At 51.9% G+C, this 15,967-nt stretch overlaps 1 protein-coding gene across 2 annotated transcripts in view; it reads right to left on the reverse strand.

The window, feature by feature from the left end:
* The window catches only part of ADCY3 (adenylate cyclase 3), an 83,976-nt gene that overhangs the window by 1,456 nt on the left and 66,553 nt on the right, over positions 1-15,967 (reverse strand). For both annotated transcript variants that reach the window (XM_086325846.1, XM_086325847.1), the window contains exons 9-21: positions 13,501-13,629; positions 11,606-11,748; positions 11,329-11,490; positions 9,956-10,043; positions 9,008-9,124; positions 6,543-6,802; positions 6,211-6,276; positions 4,688-4,769; positions 3,597-3,755; positions 2,957-3,103; positions 2,275-2,394; positions 847-970; positions 113-237 (exon numbers count right to left, since the gene is read on the reverse strand). In XM_086325846.1, the coding sequence (XP_086181972.1) occupies positions 113-237; positions 847-970; positions 2,275-2,394; positions 2,957-3,103; positions 3,597-3,755; positions 4,688-4,769; positions 6,211-6,276; positions 6,543-6,802; positions 9,008-9,124; positions 9,956-10,043; positions 11,329-11,490; positions 11,606-11,748; positions 13,501-13,629 (1,722 nt within the window). The remainder of the gene's footprint in view (positions 1-112; positions 238-846; positions 971-2,274; positions 2,395-2,956; positions 3,104-3,596; positions 3,756-4,687; positions 4,770-6,210; positions 6,277-6,542; positions 6,803-9,007; positions 9,125-9,955; positions 10,044-11,328; positions 11,491-11,605; positions 11,749-13,500; positions 13,630-15,967) is intronic.

A 15,967-nucleotide genomic window follows, 5' to 3' on the forward strand; every position in this document is an offset into this window, starting at 1 on the left:
CCATTCTTGCTCTTTACGGCAACACTACCCGCTTAACATTCTGGGCCCACAGAACAGAGGCCACAGTGCCCAGCAACACATGCACTGTTCTGATTCTGTCCCCTGGCCTTACCTGGATGTTGCCCATGACCCCTGTGGACTCCATCCTGCTGGCTACGTTGACTGTGTTGCCCCAGATGTCATAGTGTGGTTTCCGGGCTCCAATGACCCCAGCCAGGACCCCTCCTTTGTTCATTCCTGAGGGGGAGTCACAAAATTGAGCTCAGCCACATCGCAGAAGCCACCAACTCCTCAATTTCCGCCTGACTCCAGCCACAAAGCTCCTGGTTATATAACCTGATCTCAAGCCTGACTCTTGAGTTCCCAGAGGACAGAAATCAAGTCTTCTGATCCTCACTGTGCTCAGCAGATGTCAGCCACCCTGCTGTGCTACATAATTTAGTGCAGAAGTTGCCAGTTTCTCTTGCCACCCACCTGGTACTTCAAGTCTCCTGTGACCTTGCCCAGGATTGAGAACTCCCCTCCCCAGAAGTGTATGATGGGTGATGTTAATCCTAGTGGGCAGGACTGAAGTGACAGAAGATTCCAAGGAAAGGGAGACAAACTGAAGCCCCAGCCAGATTCAGAAGGGAGGTCATCATAAACAGCATGGGACAGGAATGGCTGAGCATCACATTTTCAGTTTGATCACTGACCTAAAGACCCTTAAGGTCCCTTCAGCTCGAGAAGTGTGACCCTTCCCACCCGAAGTGCATCAGGTCTATCCAAGACCCCTCCCCTGATTTGTAGAGTCCCCTGCTTGGGGAGGAGGCGCACAGCAGGAGAGGGCGTGCTGAGAGGCCTTACCAATGCGCAGCATGAAGTTGTTGAAGGACTGGTTGTTGATGTTGGTGAGCGTGTCCTTCATGGCCAGCGCAAAATCGGCCAGATCTGCCAGGTGCTGCCAGCGCTCCTTGTCTGACTTCTCGTCCTGCACCAGAGAGTGGCTGTGAGCGCTGGGGCCAGCTGGGCGCCTTCAGCTAGCTTATAAACACCATCCTAGACATGTGTTTTTAAGGTCATCCATAAAATGGAGATGGCTGTTGGTAAAAAGTCTACAGATAACAAATGCTAGAGAGGATGTTCAGAGAAGGAACCCTCCTACACTGTTGGTAGGAATGTAAATTGGTTCAGCCACCACAGAGAACCATACAGAGGTGCCTCAAAAAGAGTTACCATATGATCCTGCAGTCCTGGGTATATATCTGGAGAAAACTTTTAACGATATATGCACCCCAGCGTTCATTACAGCACTGTTTACAATAGCCAAGTAGTCATGTATGGATGTGAGAGTAGGACTGTAAAAGAAAGCTGAGTGCTGAAGAATTGATGCTTTTGAATGGTGGTGTTGGAAAAGATGCTTGAGAGTCCCCTGGACAGCAAGGAGATCCAACCAGTCCATCCTAAAGGAAATCAGTCCTAAATATTTCCTAAAGGAAATATTCGTTGGAAGGACTGATGCTGAAGCTCCAATACTTTGGCCACATGATGCGAAGAACTGACTCATTGGAAAAGACCCTGATGCTGGGAAAGATTGAAGGTGGGAGAAGGGGACAACAGAGGATGAGATGGATGGTATCACCGACTCAATGGACACAAGTTTGAGTAAGCTCCAGGAGTTGGTGATGGACAGGGAAGCCTGGCATGCTGCAGTCTATGGGGTCTCAAAAGAGTCGGACACAACTGAGCAACTGAACTGAAGACGTGGAAACAAATGTCCAATGACAGATGAATGAATAAAGATGTGGCACATATATACAGTGGAATACTACTCAGCCATGAAAAAAGAAAAAGCCATTTGCAGCAACATGAATGGACCTAGAGATTATCACACTAGGTCCAAAAGACAAATACCATATATCACTTTTATGTGGAATCTAAAATATTACACAGATGAACTTATCTATGAGACAGAAGCAGACTCAGAGCAGACTTGTTGCCAAGTAGGGTGGGGGAGGGATGGTTAGGAGTTTGGGATTAGCACATGCAAACTATTACACAGAGACTGGATAAACAACAAGGTCCTACTGTATAGCACAGGGAACTATTCAATATCCTGTAATAACCATAATGGAAAAGAAGATGTGAATATAACAATCATTTTGCATTTGTACCACATGGTGCTAATAGAGTACTTAATGGCAGCTACTTTTATTACACCGTTTCCCACCAATGACGTGTGGGCTGCCTCTCTCTTGCCCCATCCATCTCCTCTAGCTACTGCTGGTTAGCTACCTTGTTGGAGCTGGTAAAGCCATTGGTGTTGACATCTGGGGTGACTCCTGAAGCTGCCATGTAGGTGCTACCAATGGTCTTGATCTTGGTGATGACCCGGAACTTGGGATTGTCCAGAAGCTGAGGCCAGTGTTAAGAGAGAATTGTCAGCAGTCAAGGGAGATGAATGAGCCAACTAAATGACAGATCTGCCTTTTTTTTTTTTTTTTACAACAAACCCAGGAAGCATCGAGAGATGTTTTCCTATTAAAGCTTCATTTAGCCAACATCTGCCATGTTATCCTGGGCCAATGTCCTGATTTTCTGAGCCTCAGTTTCTACCATATTAACACAGGGATAAAAGTGCCAGTCTTGAAGTGTTGAACATGTATGTAAAAGCATTTCCCCTGGTACACAAGTTATTAATACCTGATAAATGTTTGCTGAATCTGAATTTGAGGATAAGAGGAACCAGAGGGGCCTCAGAATCTTCTTTTGGCCAGACCTTATCCTATGAACTTGTAGGTGATTTCCCAGGCTCCCACCTGGGACCCAACATTTCCAGACAACTCCAGAAGGCCATGCGCTTTGAGGAGGAATTTTTATGGGAAAACAGCAGCCAAAGTAACTCCCAAACTTCTTGGGGTGCAGTCTGGAAGGGCTGGCTTTGTGGCAGGATGCGGGGGCCAGGATAGTCACTCACAGAGTCAAAATCTGAGATGATCTCATTGAGGAAGCGTAGACACTCAATGCCACCGTTATTGATGCTCTCCTCTGTGTAGAAGTCAGCAAAATTGGGCAGGGAGGCAAACATAACTCCAATCTCATCATAAGACTGGCTGTACAGCTCCTAAAGAGAGGCAGGGCCAAAGTGCTCAAAGACAGTCTAATGACATGCTACAAAAATGAATGTCCTTCACACCCGTGACATGTGCACTCAGCTTTTTGGACCCACACGTCTCCCAGACTATCCTGACTGAATTAGAAAGTAGCTCATTGCAACTTTGGAAACCAAAAAAGAGCTTTGCTAGTTCCTGCCAACAGCCCCAACTCTAGGAAAGAGGGCAGTGGGAAGCTGGGAAGTGAGGCATGAGAACCACTCGGACAATCAGAGTTGACAGAAAGGTAGGCTCCGCTAAGGCCTCGTCTTCTGAAATGGGCCTCACAGAGATAATGGCTTGCAAAAACAATGTCTACGGTGGTGCTCTTCACCAAAAGAGATTCTTTCGCTTCTAATACTGTGGTGCTGTGTAGGTCCAGCCCTACCTGGACCCCCAGGCCATGTCACAAGAAGACAAAGCCAGAAGACAGCCCCATGGCTCCAGCATGGGGCCTCGCCTCACCTCATCTCTCTTCTTGGACCCCAGGAAATGGCGTGCCACGTGTTCAGGCAGCATGTTGGTGACCAAGGCTTCATTCCAGCGTCGCATCTCATAGACACGTTCCTTCTGGTCGTGGACCTCAATCTTCCACAAGAACAGTGTCCGTGCCAGCTTTTCCACCTATGGATATAGACACAGGCAAGGTGTGTGCCCTAAGCTGGCCATTTGAGGGAGTTCTCGGGTGGTCCAGTGGTTAGGACCAGGTACTTTCACTGCTGTGGGCCTGGGTTCAGTCCCTGCTTAGGGAACTAAGATCCCATAAAGTGAAACAACAACCAAAAAAAAGTTGAAAAATGGGAACTTGAGAGGTTCCAACATGGAAAAACTGAAAGGAAGATGGAGATGGCTGGATAGCAGGGGAAATGAACCCCAGAAAGATTCATCTCATCAAAAAAGGCTACACCCTACAGCTGGGGTGAGGATCCCAGCCTCTGTGGTTACAGGAGGATGTGAGGGGCCTCCTGGGACCTCATTTTAGCTACAGATGGGCCTTGTGGGTGGTGGCAGCAGTGGGGATCTCAGTGCAGGGAAGAGAAGTCCCCATTTCCAGCAGGCTCCAGTCGCCAAGTGGCTGGAGGTGGCTGCAGTTCTCTGACAAGCCACTGGGTGGCTCCTGAGCTAATATGGAAGTAAGTTCCTTGTGTGGGTACTTCTCCTCCCTCTTCCTCTTTTTCCTTTTAACCAAAAAAAATTTCACCAGCTTCTTTCCCTTTCTGGCTCTGTAGTCAGTGTGTTAGTGACCCCCAGAGCCAGGATGAGTGGAGATCCATGAGCCCCTGGCCTAGGAAATTAGAGATTTTATCCAGGCTTTGTGCCCTACCCCCAGGCTTCCATCAGCAGGTCAGAGCAAGAGGTAAGAACTGTTGTTCTGGTATTGATACTCCTGAGGAAGAGACCAGAAAATGGCAGAGGTGGTGGCCTGACCAGGGTCACATGCCATGTGGGGTAAGGAAAACGGCATTCCCCAGGACCTTGGGTTCTTAGATCCCGGGGCTGCTTCTCAGGAGGCCCTGAGAAGTCGGTGCAGAAGGGGTGGGTGTTCAGGCACTCACGTGGCGGGAGAAGTAGTAAAAGCTCAGCATCATGACGAAGATCATCACTGTCATCGAGTACTTAGACGGCACCAGGGGCAGCCTGTGGGGCCCAGAGAATTCAGTTGAAAGTGTGCCATGCTGCCCTCTGCTGACAAGGGAGTTTTTATCCTAACGTGGCTATTCTGTTTCTTATCACCCCAGAAACCTTTCTCAGCCACTTAAGCACTTTCATATCAAGTCCAGATGCCCACTGGGCAGTAAAAATTTCTGAAATCACTGGGTTTTTGTCTTAACTGCCAGCCAACTCCTGGAAAGTTCTGGCTGCACTTGGAATCCACGTCAGGCCTTCAGAGCTGCTCCCTGGATGTTTATTATTAAATACCACATCACCTGACTGATCACAACAGTAGCCGCAACCATGTAGGAATCTGGAGAAGGGAGAGACTAACGTCTCAGTGATGAAATGAGGGCACAGTTGCACCATGCTTTTCTATAACTGTCGGCCATATTTTTGTGTGGAGCTGATTGGTATTTATGCACATACCACAATTTACATATCCTCTTAGTCTTAATTTCATTGGGGTTCTCCTTTGATTTGGATGTTTGTATGTGTGTGGCTATTATGAACAGTGCAACTGTGGACATTCTAGTACACACATCTGGGGACAAATAACATGTACATTAATTTCTCTAAGGTGTATACATAGCAGTGGAGTTACTGAGTCATAGGTCTATTTTCACCTTTACTAATTAACTCCAAATTGTTTTCTTAAATGGTTGTACCATTTATACTTCCACCAGGAATGTATGGGTCACCGTAATCCATGATGTTATCAGCCTTCTTAATTTTTGCCAAACTGGTTGGTATGTGACAGTCTTTCCTGGTGTTCTTAATTTGCATGATCCTGATTACTTGAATGCCCTTAATTTATTAGTGCCTCTTTAGACTTCTTTTGTGAAAGGCCTATTCAAGTCTTCTATCCATCTTCTCTGTTAGGTAATCTTTTTTCTTTTTTTTAAACTTACTTAAAAGTCTAGTCAAGTCACTGCATCATAACATTCTAAAACTTCAGAGCTAAGATGGGATCTTGAAGAATTCTACTGATAACCTCTTCAACAGATGACACAGACTCAGGAAAACTGGCCTGCTGAGGCCCCACAGAGAACCACTGTGGTGGGGAAAGAACCCAGGTATTCTAGTCTGAATGCCACAGGGCCCCTTCCTCCTCTGGCTTCTGAGGTCTGTCCCGCAGCTGTCACCCATGTGGCTGCTCCTTCTCTCTCCACTTCTCCAGCCTGCTCTCTATTCCACCCTCTAGACCGCTCTGCATTCTCTTCACCTCAGGAGAAGCCAGCATGGCCAGATAAGCACTAAAGTCTGCTCCAACCTCCCACAGAAACATGCTGACTTTTCGAGCTTGAACGTCCCAGACAGTGTGCCTCTGGAAGGATGAGACCCTGGGGCTTTGGCCTGTTGTATTTTGTCTCCTGAAGAAAGGGACCGGAAACGCAGGGCAGGACGGGAAAGTAGACACCCTTACCTGTCAGTGCCATTGAGCCCCGAGCTGGAAAACACCTGCATCTTCTCTAGGGCCACCATCGGAAAGCTGTCGGGACAGATAACAGCACATACTTGCACCCAGCCTAACACTGAGGTGACCTGGGCCTTCCAGTCCTCAAGCAGGGACAGGATCCGTCCTGGGATTACAGCCAACCCGTCTGTGAGAAGCCACGAACCCTGATTCCCATACAAGCCTTTGATCAGCCCTAGAGACAGATGGCCAGCTCACTGCAGGCCCATGACCTTGAAGCGGGGACTGGGGAGGCGGGTGGGAGGGAGACCATGCAGATCTCCAAACAGGCTTCATCTTACTCGTGTTGCTGGAAGCGTTTGCGGTCGTAGTCGTCAAAGATGGGGCACCAGGCGTAGATGTTGATGACAGCCACGGCCCCCGCGATGAGCAGCATGAGTGTGAGCTTGACCATGTGGCTGACCTGCACCAGCATGATGGTGGCGATGAGGGACAGCACGGCCACGTAGTTGTAATACTTGGGGTTTTCCACGCAGCCATCCTCCACCTGCATCTCTGCGGTGCCGTTGGTGGGTCCTGTGTAGTACTGGAGACAGCTGAGCTGGAGGCCAGGACCATGAGTGGGTGAGGAGAGCATGGGGTGCAAGGGGACAGCAGACACCGGTAAGAAAAGGCTGGGCCGTGGCAGCTGCTACTTCCCATGGCTCCCTCAGAAGCCCCGAGCAAGAAGGGAAAGTTTACCAGGGGATAGTAATGCGAAAGTCAGTAATTCCTGCTAAGAGCTTTACCATCATCTCTAATGATCATGAAAATTCTCTTGTGTATTCTGAGTACTGGTACCATCATATAAGGGGCTTCCCAGGTGGCTCTAGTGGTAAAGAACTTGCCTGCCAATGCAGGTTAGACATAAGAGATGCCCATTTGATCTTCCTGAGTCAGGAAGATCCCCTGGAGAAGGGAAGGGCAATCCACTCCAGCATTCTTGCCTGGAGAATCCCACGGACAGAGGAGCCTGGAGGGCTATAGTCCATGGGGTCGTACAGAGTCAGACATGACTGAAGCAGCCTAGCACACAGCACACACATGATCATATAAAACAGGCCACCCTTGGCCAAAGTAGCAAAATTAAACAGGTGGTAAAGCCAGACTAGGAATCTGGAGTTTAGGTTTCAGGCCCAAGATGCTCTTGCCCACATCGCACTGTCGTCCCGGAGGAGCCGTGGGCCAGCCAGTCAGCAACCTCACGGTTCACTGTGAAGGCAGCCGGTCCCCGCTCAGACTCCTTTCTGGAATCTGGTTGCCAGTCCCACTGCTGGGCAGATGTGGTCAATGGAAAGTGCATCCATAAACCAAATCAGACCTACTTTGCTTCACTCTCACCCCCTGGCTCTTATCTGGCTTTGGGAAAGCCCTCAGCATGTGACTCTAGCACGGGGAAAGTCTTACACTTAGCCAGATTTTCACCCCTCCCCTGGTGACAGGACCTCCTGATGTCCTTCCAGTGTCCACGACCCCAGACATCAGGTTTCAAGAGTTCCTGACACGCAGGAGGCCTAGGCTTTCTCTTCCCTGCACTGTGGCTCCAGCTACCTGGGCACATGTCAGGGCTCTGAACCCCATTCCTGATGAACTTGGATCGAATGGCCTAGGGCTTCTCACCTATATGCTGCCAGAATAAGTCTCCATGCTGAGTTTTCTCCTGTGCTTCAGTGTTAAAGAGAACAACGCAAATAAGGTTACATTTTAAAAAAATAGGACTCTTAAGAGAGTGCACCTAGTGCTACCAACATTGGAGGGAGCTGTGAGGCCTGGCGAGAGAATACCAGTGACGGCTCTAAGCGCCCAGTGCTCCATAACTGGCTGGTGGCTGCCCACAACTGCCCCTCTGCCCCTTCATGGAACCTGCAGGAACTGAGGAGAGCAGATCTCACGTGAGCTCATTCACTCAGTCCGACTCTTTGCCACCCCATGAACTGTAGCCCGCCAGGTTCGTCTGTCCATGGAGATTCTCCAGGCAAGAACACTGGAGTGGATTGCCATGCCCTCCAGGGGATCTTCCCAGTCCAGGGATCGAACCCAGGTCTCCCGCATTGCAGGCAGATTCTTTACCATCGGAGCCATCAGGGAAGCCCCAACAGAGGAGTAAATCTGCCACCAGCCTCCTGGGCTCAGTGAGGCAGCCGCCCTCGGTGACCCACTTCTGGAAGGTCTGGCCTCGCTCAGATGGATGAAGGCCCAACAGGAGTGCTCCTCTCGGGGAGCAGGTTTGCCTCCATTGTCCTGCTGGACACCTGGCACTAGACTCACTAGGGGACACTTAGACACGAAGAAAGCTTAGAGTACAGGGCCCCTGAGCAGTGAGACATGGAGGAAGAAAAGACGGGTTCAGAACTGCTTCAGTTCTCCACTGTGTTGCTAGCTGGCTGTGTGACCTAAAACAACTGAATTAACCTCTCTAAGCATCATTTTTTCACATGAAACTACAGATGATCCCGACCTCTTGGGATTATTATATGGATTAAATGAATCAACCTGTGTAAAGCCCCCAGCACAGGTCCTGGAGCTGGGCTCCGGGATGCGGGGAGAGCAAGGAGCTGGGCTGGGGAGAGAGGCAGTCTGGGAGGTACCCCGGGGAAATGACCCCGCTGGTCGGGATGATCAGTTAGGAACCCAAGCACCACTCAAACCTGTGTCTAGCAGCCAGTGTGGAGAGCCGGGGGGGAGGATGGGCTGGCAACTGCTCATGCAGGTCAATTCAGAACCCTCTGAGAGCGGGCGTCCCTTCAGCAGGACAGTGGGGGCTCACCATGTCCACCACGTTTGCCATGACAAGAATGAAGATGGCCAGCATGGCCCAGGTGTTCCTGGCCCAGCGCGTCCGGTCAATCCAAGTAGAGAAGGCCACGAGCTTCTTAGGAAAGGCCTATAAGCATGGAATTTCAAGGGTTTTGAGCCTTGACAGCTTTCTCCTCTGTAGACATGGCTGCTAATCACTCTGCTTGCTCCCACACTTCCCAGCAACCTGGGAAGCCATACTGAGCATGCGCATCAACCAAAACCCGACAGCGGCAGGCCTGAGAAGGCACGTGGGTCCCCGCTCAGCCTGCCAGTGCTGCTGACGGTGTGGGAGACACACCATGACCCAGGTATCAGAGCCCTTCCCAGAGCTGCTTGGGCATCAGCCCGGAGCCTGTGGGTGGCCCTCCGGCAGCAGTGCACTCCTGGCCTCCGGGTGGTGAAGCCAGGTCAGGGGAGTTTTCAGGGCCGGGTGACTCTGCCTGGCTCCTCCTGCCTTCCCTGGGTCAGTGTACCTAAAACCCCCAAGTTACTTGTGAGTTACCTGCTGGATTAAATTTCCTAAAATGCTGCTTTTCCCTTGTCATTCTGATCAAAACCTCTGCCTGGCACCCACTGCTTATAGGAGAAAGTCTTAATCCCTTGTGTCTGGCTTTGGGTCCTTTGCAATTGGAGCCAGTTCACCTTCCAGCCAGTCCTCTTCTGCTTTTCAACACAGGTTCCCATTTATCTTGATACAGGCTCTCTCACCCTCACGTGCTCAAGGGCCTGGACCAAAGTGGGTGCAGAGCCAATAGTGAAGGAGTCTGTCATAAACAAAAGGATGGTGCTGAACCATCGCAACAGGAGTCATCTACTTGTCAGGACCTGACAGCGCACAGCTCCATCAGCACCCGCTCTCACCGGGAGTGACACTCACTTCCAGACGCTCTGAGCCAGGAGGAGATGCGCTTCTTACCCGCGGAAAGATGGCAGCCAGCGAGCAGATTGTCAGGATCAGGAGCAGAGCCTCCCCAACCACAAAGGTCACATAGTTCGTCATGAGCCTGTAAGAGAGAACACGATGAGGAAAGGCCCAGGGGCTGGGGGCGGGGGTGGGGCGTGGGCAGGGGCTTAGTGAGCTGGGTCGGGGGCCAGGAGAGCAGAGGAAGGGAGACAGAGGGCAGACTCTCTAAGTGAGGCCAAGCCTGTACCCTAAAAGTTCCATGTGATTTCCCCTCCACACAGCTGCATGCAGGGTCTGGGGACACGCAACCCTCCCCAGCTGTAACTGTTCTTTAGAGGCATTTCCCAGAGAAGGGCAGACTTACAGATGCCCTGGGTAGAGCCCAGTAAAATCTGGGAAGGGATTCTTAGGAACAAGCCTTCTGCCATGTCACTATGATGGAAGGGGAGAGCATGGAACAGAGCAGCTTATGGCCAAGGGCTGCTGAGCTGACAGTGTTCACTGCATCCCTAGACCTTAACCCTAGGTGCAAAGTAGACAGTAAATGTTTGTGGAGTAAATGAAAGAATTTGGTCCTCACAACAATTCTGAGTTAGCCAGATATTACTATCTTCAGATCATCAGCATCCTGATCTTTCACTTTACAAGGGAGCAAACTGATGCTCCAGGAGCCCTTAGTGATGTGTCCAAGTTCATAGACCAAATAGGCGACAAGCCACACCTCGAACCTAGGACTATATGACAAGTCCAAGGCTCTTTTAAGTTCCCCAAACTGTGATCAGAACAGGGCTCCACACCTCTCCCAGTGGGGAATCCCTGAACTGGAACGAACTGCTGATCAGCTACGGGGAGAAAGCAAGGGAGAGGGCAGCCATCCTTCAGTTCAGACTTCAGCAAGGACTGGGGCAAGGATTCCACAACACCCTGCCTTGCCCTGGAGGACCTGCTGCCGTGAGAGGAGACAAGTCTATACCCAGAGCCTGAAATACGTCTTTACTAAGATGAACCAAGAAAGGGAGCAGGTGGGCCATGGTGATTGAGGTTGGAGAGCATCTCCAGCCCGTCTTCTTGTCCCAGCACCACTCAGGCCCACCCAGCCAGATGTCCATCCCCTGGACCCCCTCCCTTCCTCAGCTTTCTCAGCCCTGGTGTGAGCTCCACTTTGACGCTAGTTCTATTCCAAGACCCAGGGGCAGACAGAAGGAAGGGGGTGCAGGGCGCAGTCCCAGCATTCCCTGGACTGCTCTGGGGGTGCAGCACAAGGAACCAAGCCTGACGCCCTGAGTCAGGCTCCATCTGAGGCCTTCTCCCTTCAGGCCTCCAGCCCAGGTAGCTTGTCCCCTTCCGCCCTCCCGACTGTCGGGCCTGCCCTGCCCGCCCCTTACCAGGGGTCAATGAGGATCTCCACCACGGCCGTGCAGAGCAGGACAACGCAGGAGCAGCTGAAGGCAGCCCCGCTCTGCTTCTCCTTCTCCACCGAGTAGCGGGTTTCCATCTCGGGGTCCATGAACCGCATGGACAGGAGGAAGGTGTTTCTCTTCTTCACTCTGCAGTGCAAACAAGCCCCGTGAGACACATTTAAGAAGACTAAACTTCCTGGAGTGTGTGCCAGGGCCGCTCAAGGCTAAGACCAAGGGGCCGGGTGTCCACGGGGCCGCTTACACCTGGGCAGACTCCCGCTCTAGCAGCGCCTCGTTGAGTAGCTGGTTGAGCTCATGCTCGTCCTCGGAGGCGTCCACCACGCGATCAGCCAGGTCCTGAAGGCGCAGCCTCCGGCGAGGGTTGGGGAACGAGGGGTTGTCGGCCTGCAAGGCAGGGCAGCAGAGTTGGGGGGGCAGGTGGGGTGGAGCGGGGAGAGGTTGGGGAGATACACGGCAGTGTTGGGGGAAAGAGAAACAGAAGGGATCACAGAGCACCGCCCCATGGCTCTCAAAACCATCTCCTAGGGAAAGTCTTCCCAGTGGTCTCACGTGGCTCCATCCTGCTTGGGTCTGGACCCAAAGCCGCAGGCTTCCGGCTTTCCCTGAACTCACCCAGGCCCCAGGCCCCTAACAGGAGCTCTGCAGTGACCACCCACTAATGGTAGTGTGGGAAGCAGCCACCGGGCTCCTGAGCAGGAGACCTGGAGTCAGAGACTGCTGCTGGGCAGCGCGGTGCCAGCACCTCCTGCTATGAGGACGGGGGTGTCATACAGCCGTATGCATCGGCATTCTAGGGGATGGAAAAGACCCCCAGCCCTTGGGCTTAAGGGAGCTCTTAAAAGAGCTCAGATCTGGCTCATCTGAGGGGAGGAAGATCTGAGGGGGAAAGCAATGCAGAGAAACTAACAATCTTACTGCTAGTGGGGTGGTGGGGCTGGGGTGCCCCCTACCATTTTTATTCCTGGTCACAAAGGAAAAGCATCAGCTCCAGACACATGACTCCAGACCATGACTACACAGCCGTCAGTCCAAACGACAACTGGGACTGGGCTCGTTAGGGCTGTCTGGATGGGTCCAAGAGTCTATCCGGAAGCTAGAACCAAGATGCCCTGGGCTGGAGCTCAGGCATGCCTCGGGTGGAATCTGACCCGTATAATCCACGCTCCTCCAGCCCCAATTTCTTCTCTGTAACACAACACGGATATTCTTTTCCAGCACCAGGAACCTCTGTCCCTGAAGCATATCTGAGAGCAATGAGACACTGGCTAATCGTGAGGACAGAAGAAATCACAGGCTGCTAATTAAGCCTTTGTGTCCTTGTTAGTGAATTACACTGCATTGGTATTCCACTTTCTATCAAAAAAATCACAACAAGGAAGAGTTACTGAGCATTGTGGTGCTCAGGAAAACCCAGTTTTTCTTCAGCCCCGTCCACCCTCTTGTCCTCCAGCACCTGGTCTGCAGGCACAGGGCAGCAGAGACCGGTGGTGAGGCTGACCAGCTCACGGCAGCCTCTGCAGGGCAGCAGAGACTGGCGGTGAGGCTGACCAGCTCACGGCAGCCTCTGCAGGGCAGCAGAGACCGGCAGTGAGGCTGACCAGCTCACGGCAGCCTCTACAGGGCCGAGACCCATCTCAGCACTTGCCTCTGTCAGTGGCTATACTGAGGAAGCTCTTCAGTAATGGACGGATCCTGGACAGGATCCTGAACTCCCAAAGTGGACCCTGGTCTCAGGGGGACAGCCTGTTGATTCCTTTGGAAACCCTCCATCTGAGCACAGCACTTGCGGGCTTTGGACCTAGCTAGATAGGTGGTCACAGCCCTGAAGGCCCACTTCCAAAACAGTCCAGTCCTGGAGCAGTGTCCACTGGTGTCCCCACTGTCCTCAGACCTACAGGGTTCGGGACATCAGAGCTGGACCAGGCCGTGGCAGTGGGCACATCTTCTGACCTTAGCCAACCCATCCCCAGTAACTGAAGAGGGGCCAGTGAGACCAGGTAGGGGGTGACCTGCCCCATGTTATGCAGTTCCAAGGATGGAGCCCAGCTAGGGGCCAGGACTGCCCTTCAGCTCAGGACTCTTCACCTTCTGCCTCCTCATCTCTGCCCACATCCCAGGGCTCAGCCCCACCCATACCTGGGCATCTTGCTCCTCGGGCTCCTCAGATATAGAGCCGCTGGTGTGAATGCTCCCGTTGGACTCCTTGGTCTCAATGAGGGCAGGGGAGCTGGGCTTTGAGGAAGGCGGCGCTCCGTTCAGCAGGGCCTGCAGCAGAAGGGAGGGGCCGTCAGGGCCCCCAGGCACTGCCAGCTGCCCACCCAGGCGAGGGGCTGGTCTACTCTCTGGTTTGGAATCTCCCCACTAGAGTTCAGAGGCCTCATAGCCTTAGAAATCTCACTATTCGTTTCCTCCTCCAGAACATCCATATTAGAATGCTGTAATTTTCTAGTATTAAATTTCTAGTATTAAAACTTTTCCAAGCAGAGAAAGATCCTATTGTTCCAACTCCTATTTCTAAGTAACTCGGGGACACAGAGCTTCACAGGGATCATTTTTGGGGTAGAGAGCCCTGTCAAACACCTTCCAAACATCTGAATAAATTCCATAAACCAGTTTACCCAGGGATTAGTACTTTTCCTTGACGGAATAAATGAGATCCTCTACACAGGAACACAGTCCACTCATTCATTTACTGAGTATTTATTGAGTAGCTACTGTGTGACAGGAACTGTTGTAACTTCTGGGGACACAGACACAATGTCCTGACCTGGGAGCCCACCTTCTAGTGAGGACAGGCAGACAGCCGTGAACAAAGAATAAATGATTACAGGAGGTCCGAGAGCAGGGCCTGGAGAGGCAGGGGAGGCACGGGACACAGGGTTTCCCGGGGAGGTGACTGTAAAGGGGAGGCTGGGGAGGAGTCACTGTGAGGATCACATTTCCGTAAACACGTGAGAGAGCATGTTATGCAGCTCTCGGGTTTTGGGGAGCAGGAAGCCTGGAGTGGGCGTGCACCCGGCGTGGGTGTGCAGCCAGAGTGGGCGTGCACCCGGAGGGTCTGAGCAGCAGCCAGGAGGCTGGCGCTGCCCTAGTTGAGCGAGTGAGTGAAAGGGGTCGGGCGGTGAGGACCTCCTGGGAAGATGCTGAGCTGGGGGCGGGTGACATGATTCACCCAACATCCCTGCAGGATCACTCTGGTGGCTGTGAGCAGACAGGGCAGTGGGACGAGGGCAAGAGCAGGGTGACAAGTTGGGGGACCACCGCGCTGACACAAGCATGAGACGACAGTGATGCAGATGGGACATGGCTGCCAGGGGTGAGAGAGAAAAGGGGGCCTAGAGGTACATCATGCAAGAAGGGGCTCGTGGAGTGTAGACAGGGGGCAAGGGTGTCTTCAAAGGTTTGGGGCTGAGCAGTTATAAGAATGGAGTTGCCACTGATCGAGATTGGGAAGACCAAGGAAGAGTGGGTTCTAGGGTAAAGAGAGGTTTGGGAACTCAGCTTTGGACCAGTGGGCTTCCCAGGCGGCACAATGATGAAAAAAACCTGCCTGTCAATGCAGGAGACACAAGAAATGCAGGTTCAATCCCTGGGTTGGGAAGATCTCCTGGGGGAGGAAATGGCTCTACCCACTCCAATATTCTTGCCTAGAGAATCCCATGGACAGAGAAGCCTAGCAGGCTACAGTCCACGGGGTCGCAAAGAGTCAGACATCACTGAGCACGCATGCACACACACACACAGATGGAAATTCACACGTGACTGGAAGTTTAGTGCAGGGATGCCAGGGAGCTGAGATCGCAATCTGGGAGCTGTTGGTGACGGCATTCAGGACAACTAAATGAGACTGGCAACAAGGTCCATAGAGAGGCGAAACGTCTTTCCAACACTTGGGAAGGATTCATTGTGGTAACTCTTCTCACACTCTCCTCCTCATCACTCTGTTTAACTAGACCACGGGAGGAGGCCGCTGCAGATGGAATGGTGTCTGCCACGTGCAGCCCAGAGAAGCCCTGTCACCTCTGTCCCTGCTGCTCCCTGTCACCACTCACACATGGATCAAGCATCATCTCCTCTATTTTGTCCGTGCTTGACTGCTTCCAACTCACTCCCTGCTGAGCAGGTTTGGTGATCTGCTAGCTCGGCCTTCTCAGAGCACATCTGGAGCAGAAGTTCTAAACTACCATTGAGCTAATCACAAAGGCTTATAATAACTCTGCTAAGCTGTCAGCACAGTTAACACCCCCTGGGGGCTGACAGTTGCTGCAGCACCAGGTAGAGAAGACAACTAACGGATATGATCTACAGCAGGCCAGCATCTTCCGTTCTCCGAGGGAGATGGGCCACGGTGCTGGGCACGAAGCGGATGCCTGACACAGATCTGACAAGCATCATGTGACAGAGGGTTCATCTCATAAACAACAAAGTCTACAAATCAAAGGTGCAGAAAGTCCTCAAAGGTTAGATACGAATATGCCATTCACAGAAGAGAAGCCCCAGGCTGACAACCATGTGGAAAGTGTCCAGTCATACTAATAACTGAAGAAATGCAATTAAAACAGTGAGATACCCTGGCTTCATCTTTCAGATGAATAAAGAAAAA

The sequence above is a fragment of the Bos grunniens genome, chromosome 11 (assembly GCF_055505025.1).
Source record: "Bos grunniens cultivar Pamir isolate PY7600 chromosome 11, Bosgru_T2T1.0, whole genome shotgun sequence".
Classification (NCBI taxonomy): Eukaryota; Metazoa; Chordata; class Mammalia; order Artiodactyla; family Bovidae; genus Bos; species Bos grunniens.